Source organism: Salmo trutta, chromosome 10, assembly GCF_901001165.1.
Source record: "Salmo trutta chromosome 10, fSalTru1.1, whole genome shotgun sequence".
Classification (NCBI taxonomy): domain Eukaryota; kingdom Metazoa; phylum Chordata; class Actinopteri; order Salmoniformes; family Salmonidae; genus Salmo; species Salmo trutta.
This window is the reverse complement of record NC_042966.1, coordinates 34795445-34811129: the sequence shown is the minus strand read 5'-3', so window position 1 is coordinate 34811129 and position 15685 is coordinate 34795445. Positions and strand designations below refer to the sequence as shown.

At 40.4% G+C, this 15685-nt stretch overlaps 1 protein-coding gene across 1 annotated transcript in view; it reads right to left on the bottom strand.

The window, feature by feature from the left end:
• The window catches only part of LOC115200882 (CUB and sushi domain-containing protein 1), a 509589-nt gene that overhangs the window by 120886 nt on the left and 373018 nt on the right, over positions 1-15685 (bottom strand). Inside the window, exons 18-20 of the mRNA XM_029763998.1 lie at positions 11632-11820; positions 7273-7389; positions 6829-7044 (exon numbers count right to left, since the gene is read on the bottom strand). Of these exons, the coding sequence (XP_029619858.1) occupies positions 6829-7044; positions 7273-7389; positions 11632-11820 (522 nt within the window). The remainder of the gene's footprint in view (positions 1-6828; positions 7045-7272; positions 7390-11631; positions 11821-15685) is intronic.

The window sequence follows — 15685 nt, the reverse complement described above, 5'->3', positions numbered from 1 at the left end:
AATAAGGGTCGTGCGCATGGCGCATTTCGTGACAAAAGATTTCTAAATATTTCATTACCGTACTTCGAAGCATGTCAACCGCTGTTTAAAATCAATTTTTATGCCATTTTTCTCGTAAAAAAGCGATAATATTCCGACCGGGAATCTGTGTTTCGGTAAATAGAGGGAAAAACAGAAAGGCGGGGGAGGCCAGTGCACGAGCCTAAGTCCTCTGATAGACCACTTAGCAAAAGCGCTCGTGTGTTTCAGCCAGGGCTTTGAATTACGTCATTCTACTTTTTCCCGGGCTCTGAGAGCCCATTGGAGCCGTAGGAAGTGTCACGTAACAGCAGAGATCCTTTGTAATGGATAGAGATGACAAAGAAGGGCAAGAAATGGTCAGACAGGGTACTTCCTGTACAGAATCTTCTCACGTTTTGGCCTGCCAAATGAGTTCTGTTATACTCACAGACACCATTCAAACAGTTTTAGAAACTTTGGAGTGTTTTCTATCCAAAGCTAATAATTATATGCATATTCTAGTTTCTGGGCAGGACTAATAATCAGATTAAATCGGGTACGTTTTTTATCCAGCCGTGAAAATACTGCCCCCTAGCCATAAGAGGTTAAGGAGAGTACACTGTTATGAACTTGAAAATGTATCAATTAACCAATTAGGCACATTTGGGCAGACTTGATACAACATTTTGAACAGAAATGCAATGGTTCATTGGATCAGTGTAAAACTTTGCACATACACTGCTACCATCTGGTGGCCAAAATCGAAATTGCGCCTAACCTAGAATAATACATTGTGACCTTTCACTTGCATTTCAAAGATGATGGAACAAAAAAACAAAAAAGCATGTTTTTTTCTTTGTATTATCTTTTACCAGATCTAATGTGTTATATTCTCCTACATTAATTTCACATTTACACAAACTTCAAAGTGTTTCCTTTTAAATGGTATCAAGAATATGCATATTCTTGCTTCAAGTCCTGAGCTACAGTACAGGCAGCTAGATTTGGGTATGTTATTTTGGGCGAAAATTTTAAAAAGGGTCCGATCCTTAAGAGGTTTTTAGAAAAGTACAATGTGTGATGATATGCAGTTGCATTATCAAGACGTGTTGGGCCTCTCCCCACACAAACATACTAATTGTTTGGTACTAGCATAGCTAAGAAGTCAGTGGTGATGAGTTTTGGTGGAGTATACCTCCAACTACATTGAGTCATAAGAGTCTTAAATGAATACCTTGTAGCCTACCTATGTTTGTCCTGTGTTAAGGCGTTATTTTCTTTTGGTGCCGCGATCCATATTTTGGGATTAAAATAACATTTTAAGCGACCTCCGCCAAGGGAACAGATAACAGATAAGGAGCAACCCGTCATTGCACGGAATATTTAGTAGTTTTGTCAGGGGATGCATAAAGGTACTTTTGTTCAAATCAAAAACTATGGATGCCAACTCCCACTGACAACAATCAAGAGAAGCACAGGTATAAAGTAAGCATGACATTATTGATAGTTCTTAAAGTAGTGCATGTTTGAAATCACTAACTTTATTGGAAAACAGTGGATTCATTTAGTCACATTGAATGACGTTTTTACCAAAAACTACGGATTGCAGCACCCAAAGAAAATAACGACTTCACACAGGACAAACATAGGTACGATTTAAAGAATGCACATTTTTACAAGTATCGTCTGATGTCACTCCGCCAAAACTAATCGACACAATTACCATTACAATTACATATGGTGGAGCTGAGAATGCTCAGCTAGTATGAACATTGCTTGCTAACCATGCTATCCTTTGTCCCTTCAAACACTGCTGCGTGTGTTTTGTAATCAAAGTCTGGTCAGTACAAGAGTCTTGTTTGATTCCGGAGCTTCAAAGCATGTATCGAAATTGCTGACGCCTCGATCTCATCCACAGTGTTTTAAGCAAAATGGTGCGCAAGCATCAGAACGCTCAGCAAGGCAAACGCAGTGTTTCATTGGAAATGAATGTACTTCTGGTGTACCAAAATGCAAAACATTGTGATTGTGGCCTAAGCAGCTAACTTCTGCCGAGTTCACATGCAAGACGGAACTAGGAATCTCTGAAATGTTAAAATTGCTAACTGGTTGTAGATATACACACTGCTGCGTTCAATGAATCCGCACCTTGGACGTTTTTGCGTTACCTAGTGTCGAATAGCATATTAACGCGGCATTCGAAGCTGACGTTTGTAACGCTTCCGCAGAAGTACGTCATCAATGATGTCCAATGCTTCGTTTTATCACATGCTTTTTCAAATCGTGTGTTGCAAAATGCGAGATCCCACTGATTCTTTGAGTCCAAGCAGCTTTCAAACACTAACTTCTACTGACCATCATACTTACAAATATATACTGCTCAAAAAAATAAAGGGAACACTTAAACAACACAATGTAACTCCAAGTCAATCACACTTCTGTGAAATCAAACTGTCCACTTAGAAAGCAACACTGATTGACAATAAATTTCACATGCTGTTGTGCAAATGGAATAGACAACAGGTGGAAATTATAGGCAATTAGCAAGACACCCCCAATAAAGGACTGGTTCTGCAGGTGGTAACCACAGACCACTTCTCGGTTCCTATGCTTCCTGGCTGATGTTTTGGTCACTTTTGAATGCTGGCGGTGCTTTCACTCTAGTGGTAGCATGAGATGGAGTCTACAACCCACACAAGTGGCTCAGGTAGTGCAGCTCATCCAGGATGGCACATCAATGCGAGCTGTGGCAAGAAGGTTTGCTGTGTCTGTCAGCGTAGTGTCCAGAGCATGGAGGCGCTACCAGGAGACAGGCCAGTACATCAGGAGACGTGGAGGAAGCCGTAGGAGGGCAACAACCCAGCAGCAGGACCGCTACCTCCGCCTTTGTGCAAGGAGGAGCACTGCCAGAGCCCTGCAAAATGACCTCCAGCAGGCCACAAATGTGCATGTGTCTGCTCAAACGGTCAGAAACAGACTCCATGAGGGTGGTATGAGGGCCCGACGTCCACAGGTGGGGGTTGTGCTTACAGCCCAACACCGTGCAGGACGTTTGGCATTTGCCAGAGAACACCAAGATTGGCAAATTCGCCACTGGCGCCCTGTGCTCTTCACAGATGAAAGCAGGTTCACACTGAGCACATGTGACAGACGTGACAGTCTGGAGACGCCGTGGAGAACGTTCTGCTGCCTGCAACATCCTCCAGCATGACCGGTTTGGCGGTGGGTCAGTCATGGTGTGGGGTGGCATTTCTATGGAGGGCCGCACAGCCCTCCATGTGCTCGCCAGAGGTAGCCAGACTGCCATTAGGTACCGAGATGAGATCCTCAGACCCCTTGTGAGACCATATGCTGGTGCGGTTGGCCCTGTGGTAGCAGAAGGTGAATGTTGAACTTTTGTTACACACATACAGTACCCAGATGATGCTGCGTAACATTTTGTAACATTTTGCGTAAAGATGCTGTCGGTGTGATCGAGGCGTTAGGCACGCCTCTCATTATTAGGTTTTTCCCGTTTCTCTGTGGTGTTGTCATTGTTTATTGGAAATGTTAATGTTTATGCTAATCATTTATTTTTTTCATAAACGTGTTAAGTATTGACCACTGGAATGTTCATTGGGTAATTGCAATAACTTTAAAGTGTGTTATCATTGTTCTGTGAGAATTTACCTATGTAAAGGTATAAATGATTTATCCCTGGTAATGGGGTTATTATTTAGGATTCCCTAATCCTCATGCAGGGCTGTTTGTCTAGGTAACATGCTGTTACTATAGCTCTGCCATACTCAGATGTTTATGGGCATTTTGCCCTGTGTTTGAAGTGCTTTTGTCTTTGTACTCGAGTCGGGTTGTTATATTATTGGCAGAGCAAGTTTATTATTTTGCAACCAAGTTTGAAGGCCCAATGCAGCCATTTTTATCTCAATATCAAATAGTTTCTGGGTAACAGTTAAGTAACTTACTGTGATAGTTTTCCATTAAAATGGTCAAAAAAAACAAAAATAGTATTTTTCCAGAAAACGACACAATTTCTCAAGTAAGACATTTGCTAGGACTGTCTAGGAGTGGTCTGAGTGGGGAGGGGAAGGGCGCAAAAGCAATGCATTAACCACAGAGTGGATCAATCCATGAATGGAGGAGACTAATGGGAGGGATATTTACAATACAGTGCATTCAGAAAGTATTCAGACCCTTCCCCTTTTTCCACATTTTGTTATATTACAGCCTTATTCTAAAATGTATTAAATTAATTTATTTCCTCATCATTCTACACACAATACCCCATAATGACGAAGTGAAAATAGGTATTTCCATTTACATTGAAAAAAAATAAAAAATAAAATAATAATAATAATATATATATATATATATATATATATAAAACGTATTTACATAAGTATTCAGACCCTTTGCTATGAGACTCGAAATTGAGTTCAGGTGCATCCTGTTTCCATTGATCATCCTTGAGATGTTTCTAAAACTTGATTGGAGTCACCTGCGGTAAATTGAATTGACAGGACATGATTTGGAAAGGCACAATCCTGTCTATATAAAGTCCCACAGTTGACAGTGCATGTCAGAGCAAAAACCAAGCCATGAGGTCGAAGGAATTGTCTGTAGACCTCTGAGACACGATTGTGTCAAGGCACATATCTGGGGAAGGGTACCAAAAAAATTCTGCAGCATTGAAGGACCCCAAGAACGCAGTGGCCTCCATCATTCTTAAATGGAAGAAGTTTGGAACCACCAAGACTACCTAGAGCTGGCCACAAAGCCAAACTGAGTAATCAGGGGAGAAGGGCCTTGGTCAGGGAGGTGACCAAGAACCCGATGGTCACTCTGACAGAGCTCCAGAGTTCCTCTGTGGAGATGGGAGAACCTTCCAGAAGGACAACCATCTCTGCAGCACTCTACCAATCAGGCCTTTATGGTAGAGTGGCCAGACCAAAGTGACTCCTCAGTAAAAGGCACATGACTCTCAGACCATGAGAAACAAGATTCTCTGGTCTGATGAAACCAAGAGTCAACTCTATGGACTGAATGCCAAACGTCACGTCTGGAGGAAACCTTGCACCATCCCTACAGTGAAGCATGGTGGTGGCAGCATCATGCTGTGGGGATGTTTTTCAGCAGCAAGGACAGGGAGACTAGTCAGGATTGAGGGAAAGATGAACGGAGAAAAGAACAGAGAGATCCTTGATGAAAACCTGCTCCAGAGCGCTCAGTACCTCAGGACGCAGGAGTGGCTTCGGGACAAGTCTCTGAATGTGCATGAGTGGCCCAGCCAGAACCCGGACTTGAACCTGATCGAAATCTCCAGAGAGACCTGAAAATAGCTGTGCAGCGACGCTCCCTATCCAACCTGACAGAGCTTGAAAGGATCTGCAGAGAAGAATGGGAGAAACAAATACAGGTGTGCCAAGCTTGTAGCGTCATACCCAAGAACACTCTAAGTTGTAATCGCTGCCAAAGGTACTTCAACAAAGTACTGAGTAAAGGGTCTGAATACTTATGTAAATGTAATATTTCAGTTTTGTTTTCCTAATACATTTACCAAAATAAAAAAAATAAAAACTGTTTTTGCTTTGTCATTATGGGGTTTTGCGTGTAAATTGATGAGGGGAAAAAAACTATTTAATCAATTTTAGAATAAGGCTGTAACATAACAAAATGTGGAAAAAGTCAAGGGATCTGAATACTTTCCGAATGCACTGTAACCTGAAAACTATCTGTCATTGGCAAAGAGGTTCAGAAATCTTATTATTATTGGTCGATTCACTTATACCGCCCGATGATGTCACCAGGCAAGCCAAAACTCCACCCATGCAAAACCTGCTGTTTAGAAGGTCATGTGTAGATTGTATTTCCAACCAGCAACTATCAAAAATAACACTGATCACATTTTTAATACACTTTTACAGTGTTAGTTTCATCAGCTGTTGTACACATATGAAACAAAACACCGCCTTTAAGTATTTTTGTCATGTTTGAAGTTTGTATATCTTTGTAGATACAACTCTTCTCCATCACCTGCACTATAAATAAATACAAACTATTTCAGTATTTGATCTACTGACGTCTCAAATGTTGCTGCTTCACATTGACTTAATAGTCGGCGGGGTTCTCGATCCATTTTTCATCAAAAACAGTGTTCTAATCACCAGTGGTGGAAAAAGTACCCAATTGTCATACTTGAGTAATAGTAAAGATAACTTAATAGAAAATGACAAAAGTGAAAGTCACCCAGTAAAATTCTACTTGAGTAAATGTCTAAAAGTATTTGGTTTAAAATATACTTAAGTATCAAAAGTAAATGGAATTACTAAAATATACTGAAGTATCAAAAGTAAAAGTATAAATCATTTCAAATTCTTTATATTAAGCAAACCAGACAGCACCAACATTCCAACATCATTTACAAATAAAGCATCTGTGTTTAGTGAGTCCGCCAGATCAGAGGCTGAAGGGATGACCAGGGATGTTCTGTTGATAAGTGCATGAATTGGACCATTGTCCAGTCCTGCTAAGCATTCCAAATGTAACAAGTACTTTTGGGTGTCAGGGAAAATGTATGGAGTAAAAAATGCAATATTTTCTTAAGGAATGTAGTAAAGTAAAAGTAGTCAAAAATATAAATAATAAAGTAAAGTACAGTTACCCCCCAAAAAAACCTCAAGTAGTAATTTAAAGTATTTTTAGTTAAGTACTTTACACCAATGTTAATCACTGCAGTGACCTCATATCTTTGAATCTACAATACATGAAAGGAACTCTTAAAATGTATCCGCAACAACTGATCACCCTTTATACACAATACGTGACACCCACCTGAGAAGGACATGTTGAAACCTTCATAGGACATGGAGAAGTCGGAGACAAAGCGGAGTTGGGCGCTAAAGTTTCCAAACAGGCCGGCCTTGATGGAGGGGGGCAGGACAGAGCCAGTGAGCCTGGCCACGGGTTCCGTGAAGCTGCCATCCTCTGTGATGAGCAGGTAATCATGGGAGTCCTCCAGGTGGAACGTATGGAAGAGCAGCTGCACTCCTGGAGAGTTTCAGATAAGATTAGGCCTCCCTAAGTCACACATCAAAAACCCTGTCTCCACGTCACACCAGCCCTAAGGGAGGGCTGGGGCTTAATGTTAATGAGAATATAGAGACTCATCATTCAAATGGGGTGCTGTAGGGCCAGTCACAGCAGATTTTACTCACTCAGTTGCTGCAACAAATTATTGGTTGGTACTTACATTAGACAGCTATTCATGAGGCTTACCTTTGCCATGAGACACCTCTATTGTCCATGTGCAGTTCAATGAGTTTGGATAGAAATCAGGGAACCCAGGGGAGAGTATGGTTCCTTTTTTACCAAAGATATAACCACCACACAACGCTAAGGGAAACAAAATGAAACATCATGAATGAGGCATCGTTTTTTTGAACTCCCATATTTTGAGAACTTTGAGGACTGAACATTTCCATTATTAAAGGGCAACTCCTCTACTTTTCAATCTCATATTCATTATCTCCAACACCAAACCAGTGTCTACATATGTCTACATAGGACGTTTCTATGATCTGTGGTTAAAAATATATAAAAAGGTCCTAAAAAATGCTTCTCTGTGATATCACAGGGTAGAATAAAGTTTTTTTTAAATGTTGGTTTTCAAATCTGCAACGTGTTTCTAGCCAGAGGGAGGATATTTTCTTGCTCCCCATGTCACCGAGAATCTCATGTTTGAAAATCACTGTTTTTAAAATGTTTAAACCTTTTATGATGTCATTGGGTATAACATTTTAACGTTATTTTTCCACAAAATGTAGAAATCCGCAGTTTTCACATACACTACCACTCAAAAGTTTGGGGTCACTTAGAAATGTCCTTGTTTTTGAAAGAAAAGCAAAACCCCAGTCTCAACGTCAACAGTGAAGAGGCGACTCCGGGATGCTGGCCTTCTAGGCAGAGTTCCTCTGTCCAGTGTGTGTGTTCTTTTGCCCATCTTAATCTTTTCTTTTTATTGGCCAGTCTGAGATATGGCTGTTCATTTCCAACTCTGCCTAGAATGCCAGCATCCCAGAGTTGCCTCTTCACTGCTGACATTGAGACTGGTGTTTTGGGGTACTATTTAATGAAGCTGCCATTTGAGGACTTGTGAGGCGTCTGTTTCTCAAACTAGACACTCTAATGTACTTGTCCTCTTGCTCAGTTGTGCACCGGGGCCTCCCACTCCTCTTTCTATTATGGTTAGAGCCAGTTTGCGCTGTTCTGTGAAAGGATTAGTACACAGCATTGTACGAGATCTTCAGTTTCTTTGCAATTTCTCGCATGGAATAGCCTTCATTTCTCAGAACAACAAATAGACTGATGAATTTCAGAAGAACGTTCTTTATTTCTGGCCATTTTGAGCCTGTAATCGAACCCACAAACGCTGATGCTTCAGATTCTCAACTAGTCTAAAGAAGGCCAGTTTTATTGCTTCTTTAATCAGAACAACAGTTTTCAGCTGTGCTAACATAATTGCAAAAGGGTTTATAATTATCAATTAGCCTTTTAAATTGATAAACTTGGATTAGCTAAACACAACGTGCCATTGGAAGACAGAAGTGATGGTTGCTGATAACGCCTATGTAGACATTCCATAAAAAATCTGCCGTTTCCAGCTACAATAGTAATTTACAATATTTAACAATGTCTACACTGTATTTCTGATCAATTTGATGTTATTTTCATGGGCAAAAAATGTTGCTTTTCTTTAAAAAACAAGGTAATTTCTAAGTGACTCCAAACTTTTGAACGGTAGTGTATGTAGACACTAGTTTGTTGCGAAGATAACGAAAAGTGTCGGAGTTGCCCTTTAATGATTAATTAATGCAATTTCTTGCATAACAATCAGGGGTTTTGAAAAATTAATAACAGCATTTAAATAAATAAAGATGCAAAAGATTATGAGCTTGTATCATTAGATTTTTCATTAGTATGCCAATATCACTGAAAATTGCTCAAAGAAATTGCAACATAAAAAAAAAGAGTCCGGGTGGGTTTGATACCCGAATCTAGGTCAGAGACTGCAAAAAATATCCCTGGGTGTAAGAGGATCTCTTTTGGACTTAGTAAATGTTCTAAACAAACTTTTAGTCTCTCCTCCATGTTATTTGTAGAGACAAACCTGATGACAGTGTGAAACACAGACATAGACACATCATGTTCCCAGATGAAAAGCCTCAGAGTTTCCCCAGCTAGGGCTGAGTAAGATGAAGACGTGGGATACTGTATGCTGATAGTGAGTCTGTCTGGGAAGATCAAAAGGGAACTTAATAACCAAGGCAGAATTCTGACAGGAAAGACCCTGTCAGTGGAGACAGTCAGGCAGAGTCGTCTAAACAACAACTTGTCACTGCCTTAATTACGAGATGAATAAAAAGAAAAAAACGAGTAAGAGGAATGCCTTAAAGGAAATATGCTAATCTACTATGACTTCTGTGTATGTATCACAGGATAATTGTATTTACCGTGTTTGTGAAGCATGACATTTGTAGCATGAATGTGTATGTGAATAGACAGAGGTCCACAACCTCTAGTCTTTGAGGTTGAGTCACTCAGCATTTTTAATTGGTGTGAGTATCAGTTAAATGCTGTGAAAATAGCTGAAAAAAGGCATTCCTAAGATAGCACAGGTTCCCATGAACAAATGTATGGAGTTGGCAATTGCAATTATACCCGATTCCGTAGGCTATGGAGATGCTGGTGATTAAATGGGGCTCATGTTGTGTGTTATCATACTCGCCCAAGGCTACCACTGAAAGTTAATCAGCGAGGATGGCTCTTTTGAGTGTGAGACAAATAAAAATGTCATAATTGCATGGTATCCCAACATGCATCTATATATGTACTGAGGTCTGATTCATCCCGTTGGAAGGAAGCGGGGAAGATGTATTTTTTGTACTTGATTGCCCTAATGTGAGGGATCCTTGGAAATCATTACAAATTACTTCTGGTATAGTTATCACAAAAGGACATGGACAAGACAAATTGTGGGCATGAACAATCCATATAGTACCATCATTGTCATAAATAAAAGAATCATAAAGCTGGCCCCACTCTTAAAAGACTAACTCCTGCTTCCTCCATAAACGCAGCAGTGGGCGGGGAGGAGGCAGGTGCTCAGGGTGAAGGACTAGTGGACCATTTCTACAGGAAGTGAAGCGTGCATTCATGCTGCAACTTCTAAGTAGAAGGGTTCTAAGAATGACACTACAAGAACAAACCAATGATGGATGATCAATGTTATGTTCTGTGATCATTCTGTTCCGTGATTCATTATTTCTCACCATTCACAATTCTCATTCTAATATAAAACATTGTATCTATTCCTGAAAATCCTTTAAATCCCATTTAAAAATCAGATAGGTCCTGTTCTAGGCAAAGATGCTGTCTATTGCATATGCCTACACCCCCCCTTGTGAAATGATAGAGTGAGTAAGAGGGACAAAACGGCAGAAAAGGTTTTACATATCTGAATGAGATGCGGAAATGCCACCACTGTCAATCACGAAGGTCAAGTTCAGAAGGAAACAGAATAGAAGACTAGAATAGAAGACTGAAATAGAAGACTGAAATAGAAGACTGAAATAGAAGACAGAATAGAAGACTGAAATAGAAGACTGAAATAGAAGACTAGAATAGAAGACAGAATAGAAGACTGAAATAGAAGACTAGAATAGAAGACAGAATAGAAGACAGAATAGAAGACTAGAATAGAAGACTAGAATAGAAGACTGAAATAGAAGACAGAATAGAAGACAGAATAGAAGACTGAAATAGAAGACAGAATAGAAGACTGAAATAGAAGACTAGAATAGAAGACAGAATAGAAGACTAGAATAGAAGACTGAAATAGAAGACAGAATAGAAGACAGAATAGAAGACTAGAATAGAAGACTAGAATAGAAGACTAGAATAGAAGACTAGAATAGAAGACAGAATAGAAGACTGAAATAGAAGACAGAATAGAAGACTAGAATAGAAGACAGAATAGAAGACTGAAATAGAAGACTAGAATAGAAGACAGAATAGAAGACTGAAATAGAAGACTGAAATAGAAGACTGAAATAGAAGACTAGAATAGAAGACACAGCTTATAAACTAGTAGTCCGGAGGATAATATTGGACGACCAAAACCTGATGGTCAAACGCTCGACTCCATTTACTGGAAGAAAAAAAATGCTGTACAATGTTATTTTTATCCCAAGTAGCGGGAAACAACTTAGATAAACGGTTGGAATTATGTCTTCCTGCTGAATCTCCAACCTGCCTACCGACTCGCTGACTCTCTGTTGTCTGCCGTTCAAAGTTATCTTAAGTGTGCATATTCCAGTTACCTTTCCTCTCATCAGGAATCAATGAACTCCGCTCCTTAGGGTTGTCAAATAGGCGTACCCTTTCCACCAGATAAGACAGAGAGATTGGTTAGCAGTGCGCTGTGTCGCCCACATCTCTCTCTGTGAATCGGATGGGGAGTGTGAGGAGAAGGGGTGATAGCTGAGTAAGTGCTGCAATGCATGTCAGTGCACCTGACAGGAACAGGGAAAAGGAGAGGAAGGAAGGGTTGGAGGGTGCTAGATCGGGGTACACTACCATCACAGCTGGGCAGTGCGTGGTTCCACTGATGGTTCCTCTCGCACACAATGGGTTTCTCGTCGCTCAGCGTGTAGCCTTGATCACAGCTGAATGTCACCCTGGTCCCAATGGCAAAATTGTTCCCAAACCGCTTTCCATTGACTGGGATCCCAGGATCTAAGCAGGAATCTGTTTCCATCATAACGCCTGTGGGGATAGAAAGAACGATTTAATTCCACTTTCATGCCTTAAATTCAATAGAAGATGGTGTCGGAATCGCTCTTTACTGTATAAATCATGAGGGGGAGCCACAAGGAGCTCTCTCCTTTTCCCTTGCATTCTATTTCATCCCTTGGTGGAGGGTTGTTCTCATAAAAAATATTGTAATAATAATCAAATATATATTTTATTAAGGAGTTTTCCCCAATACAATAAATCAAATATGTTTAGAAAACACCATAGATTTCATTAACATTATCCAGCCATTTGTCTGGACGTGGCAGTCATGTCTCATCCACCAAATGTCAGACAGCATCGTACTATAGTAACTACAATAATGTACTTATAGGAAACATTTAGGGAATTAATTAGTGAGTATACAGTTGAAGTCGGAAGTTTACATACACCTTAGACAAATACATTTAAACTCAGTTTTTCACAATTCCTGACATGTAATCCTAGTAAAAATTCCCTGTCTTAGGTCAGTTAGGATCACCACTTTATTTTAAGAATGTGAAATGTCAGAATAATAGTAGAGAGAATGATTGATTGATTTCAGCTTTTATTTCTTTCAGCACATTCCCAGTGGATCAGAAGTTTACATACACTCAATTAGTATTTGGTAGCATTGCCTTTAAATAGTTAACTTGGGTGAAATGTTTCGTGTAGCCTTCCACAAGCTTCCCACAATAAGTTGGGTGAGTTTTGGCTCAATCCTCTTGACGGAGCTGGTGTAACTGAGTCAGGTTTGTAGGCCTCCTTGCTCGCATACGCATTTTCAGTTCTGCCCACACATTTTCTACAGCCTTGAGGTCAGGGCTTTATGATGGCCACTCCAATACCTTGACTTTGTCGTCCTTAAGCCATTTTGCCACACCTATGGAAGTATGCTTGCAGTCATTGTCCATTTGGAAGACCCATTTGCAACCAAGCTTTAACTTCCTGACTGATTTCTTGAGATGATGCTTCAATATATCCACATCATTTTCCTTCCTCGTGATGCCATCTATTTCGTGAAGTGCACCAGTCCCTCCTGCAGCAAAGCACCCCCACAACATGATGCTGCCACCCCCATACTTCACGGTTGGGATGGTGTTCTTCGGCTTGCAAGCCTCCCCCTTTTTCCTCCAAACATAACGATGGTCATTATGGCCAAACAGTTCTATTTTTGTTTCATCAGACCAGATGACATTTCTCCAAAAAGTACGATCTTTGTCCCCATGTGCAGTTGCAAACCGTAGTCTGGCTTTTTTATGGCGGTTTTGGAGCAGTGGCTTCTTCCTTGCTGAGCGACCTTTCTGGTTATGTCGATATAGAACTCGTTTTACTGTGGATATAGATACTTTTGTACCTGTTTCCTCTAGCATCTTCACAAGGTCTTTTGCTGTTGTTCTGGGATTGATTTGCACTTTTCGCACCAAAGTACGTTCATCTCTAAGAGACAGAACGCGTCTCCTTCCTGAGCGGTAGGACGGCTGCGTGGTACCATGGTGTTTATATTTGCGTACTATTGTTTGTACAGATGAACGTGGTACCTTCAGGCGTTTGGAAATTGCTCCCAAGGATGAACCAGGTCTTGGCTGATTTCTTTAGATTTTCCCATGATGTCAAGCAAAGAGGCACTGAGTATGAAGGTAGTCCTTGTAATACATCCACAGGTACACTTCCAATTGACTCAAATTATGTCAATTAGCCTATCAGAAGCTTCTAAAGCCATGACATCATTTTCTGGAATTTTCCAAGCTGTTTAAAGGCACAGTCAACTTAGTGTATGTAAACTTCTGACCCACTGGAATTGTGATACAGTGAATTATAAGTGAAATAATCAGTCTGTAACCAATTGTTGGAAAAATGACTTGTGTCATGCACAAAGTAGATGTTCTAACTGACTTGCCAAAACTATAGTTTGTTATCAAGAAATTTGTGGAGTGGTTGAAAAACAAGTTTTAATGACTCCAACCTAAGTGTATGTAAACTTAGTATGTATGGAAGCCTGATTTAAAGTAGAAGAAAATAGAGAACATGTTCTCTATCATAGTACACTGATGGATGACAGTTGTACATACAAGTGATAATGCCTGTGTTTGGAGGATATATCGGCATGGGTGTTATCACTTTTATACAATAGGTTACCAACATATTCAAATAATGATTGATGTATTTTCATTAAAACATTTTATTTTGATTCATTTATTCATATTATTTCATCCTTCCATGAGATATAGTCTCAACACAAATCTAAGCTTGCTACCCAAGCCGTTCTATCGGTTCGGTTGCCAGAGACGCGACCCAGTCGTTAATAAGTCCTTTTGTTCAGTATCTATGGACGCGACCCAGTTGTTTGTTCTAAATGTTCCATTGCCATACTGGCTGGCAACATTCTTTTCCCTTGCTTGCTAGCTAGCCAACTACGGCTAACTTACAGTCACATCAAACAGTGCAGCCAGAATAACAGCAAAGTAGCTGCATTTGCGTTTGTTTAAGCTGCTTTCTAGTGACATTTATTTGGATACAGTGGGGGAAAAAAGTATTTGATCTCCTGCTGATTTTGTACGTTTGCCCACTTACAAAGAAATGATCAGTCTATACTTTTAATAGTAGGTTTATTTGAACAGTGAGAGACAGAATAACAACAAAAAAATCGTGAAAAACACATGTCAAAAATTTTATAAAATGATATGCATTTTAATGAGGGAAATAAGTATTTGACCCCTCTGCAAAACATGACTTAGTACTTGGTGGCAAAACCCTTGTTGGCAATTACAGAGGTCAGACGTTTCTTGTAGTTGGCCACCAGGTTTGCACACATCTCAGGAGGGATTTTGTCCCACTCCTCTTTGCAGATCTTCTCCAAGTCATTAAGGTTTCGAGGCTGAGTTTGGCAACTCGAAACCTTCAGCTCCCTCCACAGATTTTCTATGGGATTAAGGTCTGGAGACTGGCTTGGCCACTCCAGGACCTTAATGTGCTTTTTCTTGAGCCACTCCTTTGTTTCCTTGGCTGTGTGTTTTGGGTCATTGTCATGATGGAATACCCATCCACGACCCATTTTCAATGCCCTGGCTGAGGGAAGGAGGTTCTCACCCAAGATTTGATGGTACATGGCCCCGTCCATCGTCCCTTTGATGCGGTGAAGTTGTCCTGTCCCCTTAGCAGAAAAACACCCCCAAAGCATAATGTTTCCACCTCCATGTTTGATGGTGTTCTTGGGGTCATAGGCAGCATTCCTCCTCCTCCAAACACAGCGAGTTGAGTTGATGTCAAAGAGCTCCATTTTGGTCTCATCTGACCACAACACTTTCACCAGTTGTCCTCTGAGTCATTCAGATGTTCATTGGCAAACTTCAGACGGGCATGTATATGTATTCTTGAGCAGGGGGACCTTGCGGGCGCTGCAGGATTTCAGTCCTTCACGGCGTTGGAGAGCTCTTTGGTCTTGGCCATGGTGGAGAGTTTGGAATCTGATTGATTGATTGCTTCTGTGGACAGGTGTCTTTTTTACAGGTAACAAGCTGCGGTTAGGAGCACTCCCTTTAAGAGTGTGCTCCTAATCTCAGCTCGTTACCTGTATAAAAGACACCTGGGAGCCAGAAATGTTTCTGATTGAGAGGGGGTCAAATACTTATTTCCCTCATTAAAATGAAAATCAATTTATAACATTTTTGACATGCGTTTTTCTGGATATTTTTGTTGTTATTCTGTCTCTCACTGTTCAAATAAACCTACCATTAAAAGTATAGACTGATCCATTCTTTGTCAGTGGGCAAACGTACAAAATCAGCAGGGGATCAAATACTTTTTTCCCCCACTGTACATCCATAACAATGAGCTACTGATGTGCGATTTCGCTTGG